The sequence below is a fragment of the Bos mutus genome, chromosome 6, assembly GCF_027580195.1.
Source record: "Bos mutus isolate GX-2022 chromosome 6, NWIPB_WYAK_1.1, whole genome shotgun sequence".
Taxonomy (NCBI): domain Eukaryota; kingdom Metazoa; phylum Chordata; class Mammalia; order Artiodactyla; family Bovidae; genus Bos; species Bos mutus.
Window position 1 is genome coordinate 113601338 of NC_091622.1, and position 19159 is coordinate 113620496.

The following is a 19159-nucleotide window of genomic DNA, read 5'->3' on the forward strand; positions in this document are numbered from 1 at the left end:
GATGAAGTGTTTTAACCAAGGGGAGTGTTTCAGGAGTTAAAACACACCCTCTTAGCTGCTCACAGGCAGGACACAGCATCCCCAGGTGGTGTGGCTCCTGCCCATCAAAGCCACACGTCCAGACTCAGCCAGAGGCCCCTTCTTCCCCCAGGAAGCTGCATGCAGACCCCTCCCTCCCGGAGCAAGTTGACCTTGAGACCACCCCATCTGTCAGGCTGCCTTTAAACAGAGAGAGCCCTGACCACAAGCCAGCCTGCAGGTTCTGGACTCACAGAGCCTCAGTCCTTCAACCTATAAAATGGGGATCATAGAACATACTTGTGTAAGGTCCCCGAGGTCATCACTGCAGTGGCCACAAACTGGGCGGCTTGAAATATCAGAGATTTCTCCTCTCAAGAGCTCTGGAGGCTAGAAGTCCAAACTCAAATTTCAGCAGGGCTGTGCTCCCTCTGGAAGGGGGGTCCTCCCTCGTCTCTGAGCTCCTGGGGGCTCCGGGCAGCCCTGGGCGAGGGCTGCACCCCTTCCAGCCTCTGTCTTCCCCTGGCTTCCTTCCTTTCCTTCCCCTGGCCGCTCCTCTTTCCGATAAAGACCCAGCCATTGAACTTAGACCCTGTTCTAATTCCGTGTGACCTCGAGTTAACTAATCACATCCGCAAAGACCCTATTTCCAAATAAGGTCACGTTCTGAGGTTCCGAGTGGGTGTGGATGGGGGAGGGGTGATCCAACCTTTTTCACCTGATTTGTGAAGAAAGGTAAACGAATGTAATTTACATAAAGGTTCTCTGTCAAGTTCTAGGGTTTGGCAGGTGTAAACCAAGAGGCTCCCTAAACAGTTAGTGATTCCTGACCCCTAGGACATGGTTTCCTGGGTGCTCCCCCAGCGGGCAGAGGGGTGGCAGGAAGATATGATAGGAAGGTGATGGGGAGAGAGGACCTGAAGTAACTGAAGAACTCGTTCTGGCCACGAAGTTGAAAAAGTTCCTGTTTGCTTCCTCACTTTCCTTTCCCAAGACTCCACGAGGAAGATGCGGTTATTGGAAGGGCGGTGTTCGCGGTGGGGATTAGACGGGCGATTGGACGGCTCGTGTGGGTGAGGGGTGCCGGGGAGGGTGACAGATCTGGGACCCCTCCCTGCATAGAGCGCGTGCCCCCGAGCATCACTCCTGGCACCACGTAGAGTGAGAAGATAAAAGAAAATGCAGGAATCACAGCAGCAGAGGGGAAGATAACGTTTTGCTTTGTAATTTCCTAGGAGACTAAGAGTTTTTATGCACGCACATCTCCCTGTTTCTTAAACTGTGCAGCAGGTAGGGGGCCTCTCCCTGCCCTCCCGGTCCCTGGCTCAGGCCTCCCTGACCTCATCTGAGCTGACTCCTCTCTGCCTCAGCGGTTGGGTCATCTTTCTGAAATGCAGACCCGGCCCTGGCTACTACTTCCATCCTCTGCTACTGGTCTCAGCCCTGCCCTCCAGGCTGGGTGGGGCAGGGGGCAAGGATAGAACAGACCTGGTTCCCTGGGGTCCCCAGGGAGCTCGCTTTCAGGAAAGAAAGAAGTGGGGAATGAATGAGTGAGTGAGTGAATGAATACGTGCGTGAGCCAGCGAATGGCCCATTGCTGGCTCCCAGCTCTGCAGCCAGGTCCTAAGTGGCCCCCTGGTGTGTCTTACAGGGTGATGTCCTGACCACCAAGTACCAGGTGGACCTGGGGGACGGCTTCAAGGCCATGTACGTGAACCTCACGCTGACCGGGGAGCCCATCCGGCACCGCTACGAGAGCCCCGGCGTCTACCGCGTATCCGTCAGGGCGGAGAACGTGGCGGGGCACGACGAGGCAGTGCTGTTTGTCCAGGTCACCGGTGAGCCCATCGCCCCCGCCAGGCCCAGGGCAGCTCCCTGTGAGAGAGCTGTCCTTGGGGAAGCACGGGGGGCCCAGGGACAGGGAGGCCACCAGGCGGGGCTGGAGGCCACACCCACGGTGGCTTGTGCAACAGCGCGGTTGGTGGTGACGATGGTGGTGGTGATGGTGGTAGTGATGGTGGTCATGATAGAGATGATGATGTGATGCTAATAATGGTGATGATGGAGCTGCTGCTGCTGCTGATGGTGATGATGGTGATGGTGATCATAGACCTGATGATGATGGTGATGGTGGTGGTGGTGATGGTGGTGGTGGTGATGGTGGCGATGAAAGTGTAGTGTTTCTCGTGGGGCTGATGGTGGTGGAGGTAGTGATGATGGTGGTAAGGGTGTTCGTGGTGGTGATGAGGTTGATGGTGACAGTGACCAATAGCAACCTGTGACATGGCCAGTGCCCTGATGCCCTCTGACCCCTAACCTTTGTGTGGCCCCTGCAGCCCCTCTGCAGGCCCTCTACCTGGAAGTGGTTCCTGTCATCGGCGTCAACCAGGAGGTGAACCTTACGGCCGTGCTGCTGCCCCTGAACCCCAACCTCACCGTCTTCTACTGGTGGATCGGCCACAGCCTGCAGGTACGCAGGCCCAGCCCTTGGAGGCCCCTCTTCCCCAGAGGCTCCCATCTGGCGTGGAGCGTGGGGCAGATCCCACCCTCCGTACCGGGCAGGACAGAGCATGCGGCACCATGAAGGTGAGGCGGGTGCATACCAGCCCTCCCACCACCCTGAGCATCTATCTGCTCGAGGTCCAGCTGTGTCTGAATGTGGTGGACATGTGGTGAATCAGATCAGACCAGACCATGCTTTTTCCTGGGGAAGATATATGAATAGAGTAGGTGACCCAAGTTAGGGTGTGACAAGTGTCACAGGAAGGGGATGGATCATTTCTAGTTTGAGAGTGGAGGTGATCAGGGAGGGCTTCATGGAGGAGGGGATCCCTGGGCTGAGCCCGACCTCAGAAGCATCACCCAGGGTTGTGGGTTGTGTCCTGTGAGCCATGGGGAACCGAAGACAGATGCCTGGTGGGAGGTCCTGAGGACCTTTGTGGACAAGGCTGCCCCTTAGCCTGGGGGAAGGGACCCCAAGACCCAAAGAGGATCCTTCGCTCGTTCAGCAAATGGCAGCCCTGCAGCCCCCCATAGACAGCGGCCAAGGGCCCAGCCTGGGTGGGGCTCAGGGCTCAGGACTGTGGTTCTGGGGCACAGGGATGGGTGAGGAAGGTGCTCGGGTTCTGCATTCGAGCAGCAAGTCAGCCACCTCCAGCCGAGCTCTTGGAGAGTCACTGTGCCTCCTCGAGCCTCTGTCTCCCCATCTGCAAGGACCGAGGTCATAGTGCGGACCCCACGAATGACGTGGGTGCCCCCACCCCATGGGGTGGGTGCTGAGCCAGGCCCTGGGGTCCGAGCATGAAGGTGCTACAGCCCAGTTGAGCTTGGGCTGGGGCAGGAAGGTGACAGGGATGCCCAACCTAGCAGCTGGGCCTTCGACACCATCCACACAGGGGGTCTTGGTGCCTCTGGAGGGCAGGGGGCCCTGGGAGATGCGTGTCTGTGCTGGGGAGCTCTCAGGTCCAGGCGTCTCTCTGGGGGTACCTCCCCACGCCCCCCGGGCGCTCTCAGCAGGCTCCCATGGGGCCAGCTCTCCGGCCCCGTCCTGAGCCCCGCTTGTGCCCGCAGCCCCGCCTGTCCCTGGAGAACTCTGTGACGACGCGGTTTGGGGACCCGGGGGACGTGCGGGTGACGGTGCAGGCTGCCTGCGGGACCTCCGTGCTGCAGGACTCCAAGGTGGTCCGCGTGCTGGGTGAGTGCCCTCTCCCCCACTGCGGCAGGCAGCGCGGCTTCTCCTTCCTGGGAGCGCAGGGTCGGGCCAGGCGGGGGTTACCCACCGAGGCGCCGGTCACCCCGGAGTGGCCCCTGCTGGACGGAGGTGACACCTCTGTCTACCACACTTCTGGGCTCCCCAGCCTCGGTTTCCCCATCTGTAAAATAAACACTGACGACTCCTGCGCACGGGGCACTCACGGGCCCCACAGGACACAAGTGAGGATGCCGCTGAGGGGCTTGGCGAGGTCACGCGTCAGGGGACAGAGCTGGGACTGGGCACCGGGTCTCCCTCCCCTGCCCCCACCCCCCGCAGGCACCTGTCCTCAGCACCCTGACATCTGAGGACTGTCACGCGATTACATCTCAAAGGACATGGGATATTGACTTTGTTGGGAGTCCTGCTCTGAATCTGTGTCCCATTTATCTATTCCCTGCTGGGAGGCTCTGAGCCTCGCCCCCAGGAGACAGTTGCAACCGAAAATTAGTCCTCAGAATGGAAGCGTCCCACCACCCAGAGCCATGTTCCTCTCTTTATCGTGCCGATAAAAACCTTATTTTGCTGTAAGAACAGCATCTGCATGGACAGCAGCCATCGTTTAAGTATTCAGGGGACAGCCCTTGGCCATTGTTCACTCCCGAGCCTGTGGGCACCGCACCCCGAGCCCGGGGCCTTGAAACACTCACCTCCACCCGCACTGCACGTTCATGAGGCACCTGTCCCTTTGACTGCTCACCCTTGCAGAGCCCCCTCCCACTTTACAAATGAGGAAACCGAGGCTCCGGAGCTAAATGGAGAGAGGACAGTTCACTCTGAGGCTCCCAGGGCTCGGTCTTTCTTTCACCACCTCCTGCTTGTTGGTTTAGAAGAGGTGTCCGAGTTGGGGGCCCTGGGGAATTTGAGAGAAAGAGAAGGCGGGGGGCAGGGGGGCGGGTGGACTCTGCTTTCCAGGGACTCTTATTCTGGTGGGGGGACAGCCCGCTCAAACTCCGTGGATCCCTGGGAGATGGAAGGCCAAGCTTGTCTGTCCTCGAGGGTTGATGGGGAAGTCACAGAGCAGGCTTGGCTCTCCCTCCCAGGTCAGCACCGCTGGCCTCATCGTTGTCACTGTAGTTGTTGTTGTTATTATTATTATTAAACGGCCGCAGTGCAGTGGGCCCTGCCGGGGGCAGCTACTGGCACACGGTGGGCGGCAGGATCCACCCCCAGGGCCAGCGCTGGACCAGCCAGGGGGTGTGGCCCCAGCTGTGAAGGGAGCAGGGCGGCGACACTCTCCCGACTCCGCCTCTTTCCAGATCAATTTCAGGTCGTGCCTCTGCAGTTTTCCAAGGACCTGGACGCTCACAACCCCAACACCCCCGAGTGGAGGGAAGACGTTGGCCTCGTGGTGTCCCGGCTCCTCTCCAAGGTACCCGGCCCACCCGTGGCACAGCCGCCGCCCTTCTTATGGGCTGTGGGTACCCCGGGGAAGTGGGGGGCGGGGGCCGGAGTCCTCAGGGCAGGGGACAGGCGGGACGGGCAGGCTGCCCTGCGTCCTAATTATCTGTCCTTTGGGTCTGCCGAGAACAGTGCTTGGAAGCCACTTAGGATCCTTTCACCTGGCCCTGGGGGACACGGAGTCGGAGCATCCTCTTGTGGGGCAGGGGCAGGGCCGCATGCTCCATGCACATCTAGTGAGCACCAGCTGTTTGCACAAGACGCAGTCGCCCTCCTCCAATGGTCCAGAATCTCTTTAAAGTGATTCTCATTTACTCACTGCTGGATACAGTAGACAGAGAGACCAGTCTCTGCGACGTCTACCGTCAGGGAGCTCTCACAGAAGACAAAGGCAGGGTGGGCACGGGGCACTCGAGGCCCCTGACCCCCCAGTGGGAGAAGGCACAGCCCCCTAGAGTCATCCAGGGTTGTCCCAGGCTGACGCTCACCATGGCCATGCCTCCCTTTGGCCCATTAAGAATTCGGGTAGTATTGTCTTGGGCACTGAAGGGTGAATAGGAGTTTTCCAGATGGATGTGTATGGAGGGGGACTTCCCAGAAGCAGAGCTTTGTGGGTTGAGGGAGCTGCGTGCTCAGGAGCCCTGACGCCTGGGAGGACAGCAAGCGAGGGAGGGGCTGCTCACCTGGAGGTGGTGGGAGAACTGAGCTGAAGGGGGGCAGCCCTGGGCAAGCAGACACTGTGGTGGGGGCCAAAGGCTGAGGGCCCAGGAGGGCAGGGATGCGGGAGGTGGATGATAACGCCAAAGGGTGCCGGGGCCACCCCCATGCCAGGCAGGGGTCAAGAACAGCCGAGACTCGGACAGGTCACGTGGGGTTGGGGAGTGATCGCGGGGGCCCTGGAGCACGGCCGGGGACAGAGGAGGCACGCTGGTGCATCAGAGGGGCTCCGTGTCCCCGCAGGAGACCAGCATCCCTGAGGAGCTGATGGTGACGGTGGTAAAGCCGGGGCTGCCCACCTTGGCCGACCTGCACGTGCTCCTGCCGCCTCCCAGGCCCACGAGGAAGAGGAGCCTCACCAGTGACAAGGTACCTCCCGCGACTGCTGGGCCGGGTGCCCCCCGCGTGGCGTAGGGTCTGATGGTGATACCCGACAAGCACGGGGACCTCAGTCACTCTTCAGCACGTAAAGGCTTATCTCTCACCGATCGCTGTCCCTCCTCCCCCTTGGGGCTACCTCAGCGTCATGGTGGTGGAGGAGTGGGCGGGGGGCCGGGCACCGGGCTGGACCAGCCCCACAACGGGCACGTGCCAATTTCACTCCCATTTCTTCGGCTGGACCTGGTCGCACCACCCCAGCCTCACTGCGAGGGGTGAGCACCACCCAGGGGACTCCAGGACCTGGTTTCAGGACATCCAACTAAGATTGGGACTGAAAGGTGAAAGGGGAGCCCTTCACGCCTTCCAGGGCAGCTGTAGTTCCACAGCAAGCAGACACTGACGAGTGTGGGTGAGGACGTGGAGGAACTTGGCCCCTCGTTCACTGCTGAGATGGAACGGAAAATGGTGCGGCCGCCATAGAAGCTGTCTGGCAGATCTTCAAACACGAAGCTACCACATAACACGGCAGCTTCACTCCCCAGGGATGTACCGAAGAGAAGTAAAAATGTGTGTCTACATACACACTCGTGCACGGGTGTCCGTGAACCCAAAGTAGAAGCAACCCAAATGCCCACCCGCAGACGACTGGGCGAGGAGGAGGCGGCCCAGACGCACAGCAGAACATTACTCAGCCACGAACAGGAGTGACATTCTGATCCAGGCTGCAACTTGGGTGAACCCAAGCATGATGCAAAATGAAAGAAGACGGTCACAAAAAAGCCACTGATGTACGATTCCATTTATACGAAATGTCCGAATCGGCAAATCCAGAGACCACGCAGGAGTGGTTGCCAGGGGCTGGGGGGGCAGGGGGGGTGACTGCTGGTGGGGCAGGGTTTGCCCTGGGAGGATGAAAGCTTCCTTTGGGAGGAGTTAAACGGTAGTAGTGATCACGTGTCTGTGAGTATATACTAAAAACCACCGAATGGTACACTTTACAAAAGTAAATATCTCCAAAAAAAAAGAACAATCAGAACCACAGCCAAGCTCTGGACTAGTCGCGGACACAGATGTCCACACAGACAGTCTGGAGAGAGTGACCAATGCTGAGGCGGGGCTGCAGCACGGCCCACAGCACCCCTGTGTGTGGGTGGTAGCGCCCATTTTACAGACGGGGGGGCGAGGCTCAGTGAGACCCCCACCAGGAAGCACAGTGCAGGCATGGTGCCCACCACCGCTCTGGCTGCAGAGCCGTGCTCGAGCCATGCCCAGGAGGCCTCCGGGTGGACCCTTGACTGTGCCGGCCTGACCCACAGCCCTTCCTGAAGGGCATCCACATCTGAACCTGGGGCTCCCAGCCAAGCCTGAGCCCTGATGATAGGTGTCTCCGGACGTTGGCCAGCAGCTGGTTGAGAGTCATTGACACACTTCTCAGATGAGGATCTGAGAGTAGAGGCTGGGTGAAGGTTGGGGAAGACTGCACGGGTCCCGGCTGCCAGCACTTGGCTGGGAGGCTGCACCCACTGGGGGCACTTTAGAGTGAGGGTTGGAAGGAAAGGAGGGGGGATACTCCCCGCATTGTGCTGAGTGCTCAGAGTAAACCGTGGGGTACTCTCCCCGTTGTCCTGAGTGCTAGTTCAGTTCAGTTCAGTCCCTCAGTCGTGTCCAACTCTTTACTACCCCATGAAGCACAGCAAAAAAGCTGAAACTCCAGTACTTTGGCCACCTCATGCGAAGAGTTGACTCATTGGAAAAGACTCCGAGTGCTAGAGTGAACCACAAAGTACTCCCCCACTGTCGTGGGTGCTTGGAGTAAACCGCGGGGTACTCCCCCCATTCCCTCATGAGAAACCTATATGCAGGTCAGGAAGCCACAGTTAGAACTGGACATGGAACAACAGTCTGGTTCCAAATAGGAAAAGGAGTATGTCAAGGCTGTATATTGTCACCCTGCTTATTTAACTTATATGTAGAGTACATCATGAGAAACACTGGAATCAAGCTGGAATCAAGATTGCCGGGAGAAATATCAATAATCTCACATATGCAGATGACACCACCCTTACGGCAGAAAGTGAAGAAGAATTAAAGAGCCTCTTGATGAAAGTAAAAGAGGAGAGTGAAAAAGTTGGCTTAAAGCTCAACATTCAGAAAAGGAAGATCATGGCATCCGGTCCCATCACTTCATGGCAAATAGATGGGGAAACAGTGGAAACAGTGAAAGACTTTATTTTGGGGGGCTCCAAAATCACTGCAGAAGGTGACTGCAGCCATGAAATTAAAAGACGCTTACTCCTTGGAAGGAAAGTTATAACCAACCTAGACAGCATATTAAAAAGCAGACATTCCTTAGACAACAAAGGTCTGTCTAAGTAAGGCTAGGTTTTTCCAGGAGTCACGTATGGATGTGAGATTTGGACTATAAGAAAGCTGAGCACCAAAGAATTGATGCTTTTGAACTGTGGTGTTGGAGAAGACTCTTGAGAGTCCCTTGGACTGCAAGGAGATCCAACCAGTCCATCCTAAAGGAAACCAGTCCTGAATATTAATTGGAAGGATTGATGCTAAAGCTGAAACTCCAATACTTTGGTCACCTGATGGTTAGAGCTGACTCATTGGAAAAGACCCTGATGCTGGGAAAGACTGAGGGCAGGAGGAGAAGGGGACGACAGAGGATGATCTATAGATGGTTGGATGGCATCACCATCTCAATGGACATGAGTTTGAGTAAACTCTGGGAGTTGGTGATGGACAGGGAGGCCTAGCGTGCTGCAGTCCTTGGGGTCATGGAGTCAGACACGACTGAGTGCCTGAACTGAACTTCCCCCAGTGTCCTGAGTGCTCAGAGTAAATCATGTGCCCAAAGTAAGGGAGAAGCCTTAGCCGCACACCCGTCCACTGCCAGCAGCCAATCCTAGGGAGTCTGCTGTGTGCAGAGCTCAGGTTTCGGGGCGCCATGCGAGATGCTTGTACGAATCCTCACGATGACCTGAGGACAGAGAGGTGCCGAGAGCCTGGGGTGTGGTTGGGAGCCCCAGGTTCAGATGTGGATGCTCTTCACAAAGGGCTGTGGGTCAGGCTGGCACAGTCAAGGGTCCACCCGGAGGCCACCTGGGAGTGGCTCGAGCACGGCTCTGCAGCCAGAGCGGGGGTGGGCACCATGCCCACACTGTGCTTCCTGGCAGGGGTCTCACTGAGCCTCGCTTCCCTCGTCTGTAAAATGGGCACTACCACCCACACTCAGGGGTGCTGCGGGCCGTGCTGCAGCCCCGCCTCAGCGCTGGTCTCTCTCTCCAGACCGTCTGCGTGGGCATCGGTGCCCACGACTAGTCCAGAGCTTGGCTGCGGTTCTGATTCTTCTTTTTACTTTGAGATAATGTTTACTTTTGTAAGGTGTACCATTCAGTGGTTTTAGTATATTCACAGCCATGGGACCACTGTTACCAACTCCTCCCACAGGAAACCCCGCCCCCACCAGCAGTCACCCCCTCCAGCCCCACTATTACCAACTCCTCCCACAGGAAACCCCGCCCCACCAGCAGTCACCCCACTCCAGCCCCTGGCAACCACTCATGTACTGGCACCTTTCCATTCTTGGTTCAAGCAGCAGAACCAGGTACTTCCCAGATCCTCCAGGTAGGGAGCTGTGTAAGCGACAGGCCAAGCCAGCACCCTCATTCTGTGAACAGGAGCCGAGTCCCAGAGGCCAAAATGCTGCTGAGGCTCGGCCAGAGTCCCCAGGGAATGTCCCCCGCCCAGAGGTCCCAGGAGCGGAGCCACGGGACCGCCGTCCCTGGGGGCCTACTTCCCCAGCACCTCTGCCCCGACCTGTGCAGAAGGCTGACGCCTGACACCCATGTGGGCTGATTGAGTCCCTTCTGAGCCCCAGAAACTCCCCGCTTATGAATTCCCAAACCAGTAGGGTGGCCCAGAGGCCCACTGCCCCTCCTCCACCCCCACGATCTTGCAACACCACCCCTGGGAGTTCTCGGCCTCAGGTGTGGGGTCACTCGCACGCCTGGGTCACCTGCCCTGACCCTCCTTGTCCTCTTCTTGATCTTCCACCTCCGAGAAGCCTCCCCTGATTACTTCTGGGGTCAGGGGCCTCCTGGACATCCCTGGATTACCACACTCCGTGGTCCCTACTAAAGCCGGAGCTCTCTGAGGGCAGGGCCACGCTTGGATTATCTTGTGTCCCTTCAGAGGTTCTTGGTGAGAGTTGGTTGGTGGCTAGCATTCCCATTTTACAGATGGGGTGACTGAGACCCGGAGAGGTGCAGGGGCCCTCCCCCAGCCCCCTGACCCCAGAGAGTCAGGGCAGACGTCCGCTCAGCTCTCCCACTCCCCCTGCTGGGACCCTGAAGACACCCCTCATTCCCCCGCTCTGTGCTTTCAGAGACTCACGGCCATCCAGCAGGTGCTGAAAGCACAGAAGATCAGCTTCCTCCTGCGCGGCGGGGTCCGGGTCGTGGTGGCCGTGAGGGACGTGGACACAGGTGAGGGCCCGGGCCGGGCTCGCCTCTGCAAGGTGGGATGGGTGGGCATCCAGGCCCCTCAGATGACACTGGCTACTGTGTACACTGGGGGCAGAGGGGGCCCCTCTGCTGACCACATGTCCCTCCTGGCCGGGTGGTCGTCTCAGTTAAATCCTGGTCAGCCTTGCTGCCCTCTCCATGGACGCATGGAGCTCTTGCTTTAATTTATGTCATTTAGGGTCTCAGATGGGGCTTCCCAGGTGGTACCAGTGGTACAGAACCTGCCTGCCAGTGCAGGAGACGTAAGAGACCTGGGTTCGATCCCTGAGTCAGGAAGGCCCCCTGGAGGAGGGCATGGCGCCCTGCTCCAGCATTCTTGCTTGGAGAATCGCTTGGACAGATGAGCCTGGCGGGCTACAGTCCATGGGGTCACAGAGTCAGACATGACTGAAGCGACTGAGCACGCACGCAGGGTCTCAGATGCACTCTGCCCCCATGCCCACCACGGACTCTCCTCTCCGCTCTGGGGCAAGAATCTTGGCAAGAGCTGAAGGGCCGCTTTCTGCTCCGTGAAGACGCATGTCCATGCCAGCATCGGTCTGGACGGAGCTGTGTCTACTTTCTAGGGGGTGAAGGACCAGGGCCGGGCTTTACCCAGTGGGGTCCCAGGTTCCGGGGGCGGCCGCTGCCCACTCTGAGCGCTCACGGGCCGTTCTGCCCACAGGTCCCCCGAGCCTGGGAGGCGGAGGCGGCTACTGGGCAGTGGTGATCCTCTTCGTCAGCGGGCTCTTCGCGGTCGGGGCCTTCATCCTGTACAAGTTCAAAAGGCAAGGCCGCCTGGCCTCCCTGGGCTCACAGGGCATGCGGGCGGGGCCAGAGGGCCACGGAGGGCTGGGACTGTGTCCTTGATGAGCCACGGGACAGGGAGGGGGCCTCCTCTGGACCCGAGTGCTGGTCCTGAGTCATCTTGGTCCCTGAGGGCAGCCGGCCACTCACAAGCCAGGGAGCGTCTTCCACCCGATCCTCCCCTCTGCTCCCCACACCCATTTTACAGATGAGGAAACCCAGGCTCAGAGAGGTCAAGCGATTGTCCCAGAGCAACACAGCTGAGCAGTGCGGCTCTGACCCCAGGCCGTGTCCTCCACCACCCATGCTCCCCCCAGCGCTCACCCATCCTTCCCTCCACGAGCTTGAGCCACAGCTGCCCTGTGCCAGGCGCCCCACAGCAAGGTGGGGGGTGGGACTCCAGCCTCTTTTGGGAAGGAGTCGGGGTGGGGTAGTGACACCAGGGTGGGAGCAGGCAGGGGCTCAGGATGAGGCTGGGTGGGTGGCAAGCTCAGTGTGCGGTCATCAGAGGGGCCGTGGTGCCTCCTTCCCTCTGACCTCGATCCTCATCTGTAAATGGGTTTAATAGCCCTCAGTGCCGGGATTATTCATGGGCACCCTCGGAGGGGCTGGAGAATCTGATCTTACCTGGATATGGGGCCTGGGGATGGACACAAAGGCCAGAGAGTGTCGCCAGACTCATGCCCTGCAAATCCAGCTGTGAGATCCGACCCCCGCGTCTCACCCCATCTGGCTGGTTCGACTCCAGTGGCCTCGGGGTCTCCTAGCTCAGGGTCACCATTGGGAACAGTCTGGAGACATCCTGACCCTCCGGCTCCTGCTCCTTGGAGGCCAAGGGTCCCTCCTGCAGCCCAGGACTCTGCTGGGTCTCTGTCCTCCAAGACCATTCACACTGGGCGACCCACCCTCCCGACCTGCGGGGCAGCCCAGATGGCAGCAGGGCTGGGTCAGCCTCCCAGACCAGCTCGCCATCCAGTCTGCGGCTCTGGCCAGTCTCTTTCCCTCCCTGGGCTTCAGTTTGCTCATCTGTAAAAGGGGACTAATCAGGAGGGAGGCAGGAAAAAGGCAAGAAGAATAAGCAGGCAGGTGCAGAGGCAGGGCCCTGTCGCCTGCAGACATTGTCCTGAGCACGTCTCCCTTCTTACCGTGATGTGTTCAGTTGGAACCTTGTGAAAACCTCCCGGCCCTGGCCTGGCTCAGGCAGGCTGTTAGTGGGTGAGTCCCGAGAGGCTGCAGAGAGGACGGGTGAGACGCTGCCTCCCAGGTCAGAGCTGTGCTGGAGGCACGGGCTAGACTCAGGGTTTGGGCCCCCACCCCCTTCTCTTTCCCCTCAGACCTTAGTTGGGGCGAATTTGGGCTTCTCCCAGGGTAACCCACCGCAGTACTCCTGCCTGGAGGATCCCGTGGACAGAGGAGCCTGGCGGGCTACAGCCCATAAGGTCACAAAGAGTCGGACACGACCGACGTGACTGAGACCAAATGAAGGGCTCCTGAGAACTGCAGGGTGGCAGGAGTTACCCAGGCAGCAGAAGGCAGGCCTGGCAGGTCAGGCATGAAAGGGGCAGGATTCCAGTCTCTTTATCTTGCCATCTTCAGACCCCCCGAGGCCCAGAGTGCAGCTCCCATGAGTTGCTCCAGATTTATGGCTCCAGTGTAAATAGTCCCAAAGGCACCTTGTCTCCAGAGGGGGCGGGGAGGAAGGGAAGACCTTGAGCCCAGCCCAGGAGCCGGCCCCAGGAGAGGCAAGGGTGTGACCGCTGGGCTCACCCAGCGCTCTGAGGGCTTATTTCTGAATTAATCATGGGAGGGTGGTTACCATGGAAACCGTGGACGGAGCACAGTTCTGGGGGTGAGTGTGCCCCCAGAGGACTGGCGTCATCTGGGGAAGAGAGCAGAACAGATGGACAGAAGTGCCCCATTTGTCCGGACGCTTTAAGCTTTGTGGGGAGCTGGATTTTCCTAGCTGGCGCAGCCATCAGCCTGGGCTGGGCCTGCCTTCCTAACAAGCAGCTCCTAAGTCTCAGAGGCTCTCAGTCACCGAGTGCTGTAGTCCCCTGGGGCCCATCATGACCCAACCCACCCCCGCGGCCTGAGTGTGCATCCTGCCATCTCAGTATTTCCAGAGAACTGCCGCTGTTGGCGAACTGCCGATGGTGGCTCTGAGGAAGCCCACCCTCCCACCGAGCCTCAGTTTCCTCATCTGTAAAGTGGAACCATGCATCCTTTGGAGTTTTACTCCAACTAAGTGGGCGTCACACACGGAGCCCGGCCCAGGGCCCTGAGCCCAGTCCCAGCTGAGGCAGAGGGGGGCTGTGCCCTCCATCTCCTTTCCCTCTGCCCTGGAGAGGATGGGCACTAGAGGACGCCCCAGGGCCTGGGCAGGGCTCAGCAAACACCTCTCAGAGCCTGTCAGCATCGCATGCCTTGTGGAAACACACACCTGATGACCTGATCAGAACCTGGAGGTGATGGGTGACAGGGACCTGAAACAGATAAAGAAACACCCTCTCCCTGCAGCACGCCTCAGGGGAGACAGATGGACGGTCCTTGATGGGGTAGAGGCAAACCCAGAGCTGTGGGAGCTCACAGGACGGAGGGCTTCCTGGAGGAGGTGGCTTGGCACAGAGGTGGTGCAGGAGGGCTTCCTGGAGGAGGTGGCGTGGCGCAGAGGTGGCGCAGGAGGCAGATCCAGGAGCGATGAGAGCACCGCACAGAAGGGTGGGCTGGGGGCCTCCAGGGACAGGCGTCCCAGGCAGAGCCCTGATCTCCCCACCACCCACCACCCCCTGCCTTGCAGGAAACGCCCCGGCAGGACCGTGTATGCCCAGATGCACAACGAGAAGGAGCAGGAAATGACAAGCCCCGTGAGCCACAGCCAGGGTGTGCAGAGCGCCATCCAGGGTGAGGAGTTCATAGAGGATGAGCTCCACCCACAGACTCTAGGTAACGCCCGCCCCCAACACCCCCTCCGCCGGGAGCCCCTCCACCACCACCGCCAGGCCTGGGGCCGGGCGGGCCCTACCCTGGGTCCTCTCCTTCTGACAGGTGATGGCAGGAGTCCCCTGGGGCTGCCAGTGGACCCGGACCCCAGACGCCTGTCCCCACAGTCCCCTGAGGGGTGGGAGAGACAGGAGCGCTGGCTTCCATGGCAAAGCTGCTGTGTTCTGGGGGGTCCCGGGGTCCTCTCCCCACAGTCACCCCCTCCACACTCCCGGCATCCCTCCCGTCACTGGGAAGACGATGCCCTTGGCCGTGCGCACACGGACATAACCACCTGTGCACAGCCCTTTACAGTTTGCACAGCATCTGTTTCATGACCCCATTGCCCCCCCGCAGTGGCCAGCGGGGAGGACGGAGCAGCTGCCCGCTTAGTGGCCTCCTCTGGGGGTGGGGGTCTGTGTCGACCTCCGGTTCTCTCTTGGGGCCTCTCATGAGCTGGCATTCGTGGGCTGAGCCCCACCACGTCGAAGCTTCTGCCAGTGATGACGCAGCAGCTGGCTCAGCCCGCTGCACCGTCCACCCAGCGCCTGCCTGCGGCCTCTGTGCTGCGGAGACCAGGGAGGGGACAGCCTGGCCGTCACTGCTGCCCCTTGGTTCTGACTCTGTGGTTGAGGTGACCAGTCTGTCCATCTTTGGGGAAGACACACACTCTGATGGGACAGCAGGCCCCATCTCCACTCCCTCCTCAACCCACGGGGACACTGAGGCCCGGGAGCCCTGAGTCCCGCCCGAGTACTGGAGCCGCCCACCCGGTCGCCTGAGCGCTGAGTGCTCCAGGCCACGTGAATGCTGAATGCTCCCAGCTGCATGAGCACTGAGTGCTCCAGCCGGCATCGCTTCCTCCATAGCCCAGCAGGGGCGCTCCTTTTCAGAGCTGAGACCTGGACTGGCCCGGGGCCAGGGCCACACAGCTGGTGGGAGTCCACGGGCTGGAGTCCAGACCCTGGGGCCCCAGCTCCCCCGACCCTTAACAGTCGCTCTGCACCCCACCTGCCCTGCACGCCCCGCCCTTGGGGTGCTGTGACGTCCCCAGTGGGGCCGAGGAAGCTGCCACCTGGGGTGGGGTGTCATCGCTGCTCTTTTATCCCCTCAACCTGTATCTGCCGTGTCCCTGGGACTCTGGGAGGCGGAATCGCGGCCCCCACCTTTTAATCGGCTAGAAGTGAGGTTCAGAGGTGACGTCGCCCACCCAGGCGGCCCAGTGGACAGGTGGCTGACCTTGGACCCAAAGCCCGGGGCCGGCTCACGACCCCGTGGCCCCCACGGCCCCGCGGGAACCTCTGGGCCTCTCCGTCTCGATGCGCCCGGGAGGTGGGGGCTCCAGGCGGCCAGCGGCCACGCCTCTGCTCCCCGAGGGTCTCAGGACGCGGCCCCGCCCGGGACCCTGGCGGACCCCTGCGTTTCTGACGGTGCCCTGTGCCCTTCTCTCTCCCGCCGCCGCCCGGGGCCTCGTCGGGCCGCCCTGCAGTGGCCCCTGCCCGGGGGGGACAGAGCCCCGCCTACCTCCCCCTGCTGCCGATGCCGGGGCCGGCCCCCTCTGCAGGTCAGTGGGGGCGGTGGGGGCGGGTGGCGGGCGCGGCCTCACCCCCGAGGCCCCCTGCGTCCACTGCTTGTGCCGGCACCGAGAGACCCGCCCTCAGTCACCCGCCCACCGCACCGCCTCCGCACCCGCGTCCAGGCACGACCCGCACGGCGGGAGGAAGCTCGGAATGCCCCGCACGTCGGCGGAGCCGCACACGGTGCACACACCGCGCCCGCACGCCGCCGCCCGCGTCCCGCGCCGCTGGGCCTGCCGCGCGCTCACGCCGGTCTCTCCTCCAGGGAACCACTCGGGCGTGGTCCTGAGCGTCAGCTCCCGGGAGATGCACAGCTACCTGGTGAGCTGAGGCCGCGGCGGCCGCGCCCGGAACGCTCTCCTCTCCGCCGCGTCATCCCCCGCGGAGGGCCCAGGACCACACGCGCCCCTGGCTCGGGGTGGGACCCGCACCCCCGCGGAGACCTCGGGAAAGCCTCCTCCTCCTCCCGCCGCGTCCACGCCAGCCGACAGCTGCTCCCGCCCCGTCCAGCTCAAGCCCGCCCCGCCTCGCCCCGGCCCCCAACTCTGGACACTGTCAGCCCACACCCCGTCACTCCGGCGAGGAGGCCTGACTTCTCATAGGCGAGGCCGGGCCCCCTGAGGCTGGGGGGTGAGCCTGCCGGACTCTCAGAAGTGCAGAACCCCCACCCACCCCTCTCCACCTCCATCACCCGCACCGTGGGCTCCTGTTCCCCGGAGGAACGCCGAGTCACCACTTTCTTCCTCGGAACCCCCAGGAGGGCAGCTCCCACCGCTCCCACGCCCGTCCCTCTGCGGGGGGTCGTGCACACCCCCTCCAGAATCCGGAAAGCCTGCTGCGGGGTCCCCCCCAGCCACCCTCCAGGCCTCCCTCCGTGCTCCCCTTCGTCTTTTTAACCTGCAGAGATGATGTAAATACCTCTCTAGGTAGCCATTTGCGGTTTTTTTGGTGGGGAGGTTGTTCTCTTTTTATTGCCAAGCAGTAGCCCCCGTTCTTGGGAACCCCCTTGCCGAAAGCCCAGGAATGCTCCTCCGCCCCCACTGGCAGCCTTCTCTCCTGCCCCCCCCAAAAAGCAAAGCTCCCCCAGCCCCGCCCTCCAAGGGATCCAGCGCCCCCACCCCCCAGCCGGCCCATGTGCAGGCTTCCTGCCCAGGATCCGCCTCGACACAGATGCCCAGTGCTTTGCGATTCCTCATTTCTAGAGGGAGCCGCGTAGAGACCCAGGAACCAGGAGAGGTTAGAAAGGCAGAGCGTGAAGGGCGACAAGTGGTGCCCGCCTCGTCTTAAAGACAGAGCCGCTGAGGCTCAGAGAGGGAGTGGCTGCCCCAGGGTCACACACAGCAAGGGGGCCACAGAGGTGCCCCGGGAGCCAGCCCCACCCCCACCCCGTGCTTCCCACACAGTTCGACCCCCCTCGCTCACCGCTCACCGATGCCTAGAGTCAGGGCCGCCGGGAGCATCTAAGGGCAGGGTTTCACCTTTTGCCTTGAAACTGGAAGTCAGCGTCCCCTCCCCTCCCACCTGGGCTCTCGGTGGCCAGAGCGTCCTCCCAGAGGTGGGGACACCCCAGATCCCAGGCTAGGACCCCGCTGGCCGTGAGGAGGAGTCCAGGATGAAGCCCGGGACGGTGGGAAGCCTTAGCCCGCTTCCACAGAAAAGAAAGGCGGCCTGCGGAGGGTCATCCGCACCCCCAGAGCAGCTCCCGCATGCGGGAGGGGGCGACCCTGGCGTCCAGCCCCGTGTGTTGCAAATGGGGTCTGAGACCGGTTCAGAGGGGGTCGCTGCAGGTCGCCGGGAGGGCGGCAGAGGCGCCCCCTCCCCTTGCTGCGGCCCACCCAGCTGAGCCGCTGGCCGTGCCAGTGTCCTCCACAACCTCGGGGAAGTGCGGGAGTTGCGGGGTGCTGCGGGGAGAGGCTGGGTTCTCAGGGCATCTGCCTCCGCCAGCCTGCCTGCCGTCTCCAAAGACCCCTTAGGGAACCCCGCGTCCTGCCATCCACCCCCACCCAGCCCGTGAGCCTCATTCCAGGGTCAGACACCTTCAGCGCCGGCCAGGTCCCAGGTCAAGGTCAGCAGGGAGCCCCTGGACGCAGCACAGCAGTGCCTCCGGGTGATGACGCCCCTGTGACCTCCTGACCCTCAGCTGCATTGTCTTGCTGATGGGATAGGGCTTCCCTTTAGCTATTTGTGTTCTTCTCGTATTTTATGTCATCATTTCTATGAAGAGCATTTTGGCTGTGCAGACCCAAGAGCCTGGGAATAAGTTGGCATCTATAACCGAATACGTTTCCGTCCCCATAACCGTGTAGATCCACACGTAGGTCTGGGTTTATCTGGTTCCACGTTTTGAGGTCCTGCGTCTTTGCCCTACAGGTATTCACGGGCCCCAGGGAAGAGCGGGCTGGGCTTGGACCGCTAACGTCTCATTCAGCTGGATAGAGCCCACACTTCTATATGCACATAACAGAGATGCGATAAATTCTTTCTTATTTTTCCTTTTTAAAAATCAATAAATCATTTGTGATGCTTTTAACAAAGATTAAATGCATACGATTGGTGTTTGCCTTATTATGAAGCTATTTGTCAATATTTCCCTAAACATACACCCAGGGCCCCAGAACTGTGGTGTCACGGAGGCTGGGGCGGGCCAGGGGTCCCTGCACTTTGCGGGGGAGGGTGCCATGACGTTGGCCATCTCGGTCGCTGGACCCAGATGTGCCACCTGCAAAGCAGTGATGCCACCACGCCCTCACATGGGTCGCCTCACTTCTCCTCCAGCAGCCAGCAAGGGGCCCTGGAGCACACTCCGTTTGCCCAGTGGGGTGCAGAGGCCAGGGGTTGAGGGCCTGGAGGTGCACCCCTGCTGAACGGAAGCCCCTGGTCCTTGAAATGCCACCCACTTGTCTCTGAGGAGACCGAGGAGCCAGGAGTAGATAGAGGAAGCCCTGATGTGGTCAGATCACCACCTCCATGCACACGCACACTCACACAGACACACACTGATATACTTGCACACA

General features: G+C 60.7%; 1 protein-coding gene across 2 annotated transcripts in view; it reads left to right on the forward strand.

Moving 5' to 3' along the window:
• SORCS2 (sortilin related VPS10 domain containing receptor 2) overlaps positions 1-18681 on the forward strand; it is a 497085-nt gene extending 478404 nt beyond the window's left edge. The window contains exons 19-28 of one of the 2 annotated variants that reach the window (XM_070372757.1): positions 1670-1856; positions 2355-2488; positions 3589-3712; positions 5029-5141; positions 6131-6256; positions 10665-10764; positions 11468-11570; positions 14387-14532; positions 16058-16132; positions 16411-18681. In XM_070372757.1, the coding sequence (XP_070228858.1) occupies positions 1670-1856; positions 2355-2488; positions 3589-3712; positions 5029-5141; positions 6131-6256; positions 10665-10764; positions 11468-11570; positions 14387-14532; positions 16058-16132; positions 16411-16475 (1173 nt within the window). In that variant the 3' untranslated portion in view covers positions 16476-18681. The remainder of the gene's footprint in view (positions 1-1669; positions 1857-2354; positions 2489-3588; positions 3713-5028; positions 5142-6130; positions 6257-10664; positions 10765-11467; positions 11571-14386; positions 14533-16057; positions 16133-16410) is intronic. The other variant, XM_070372758.1, reaches the window with a different exon arrangement.
• Positions 18682-19159: the final 478 nt, after the last annotated feature.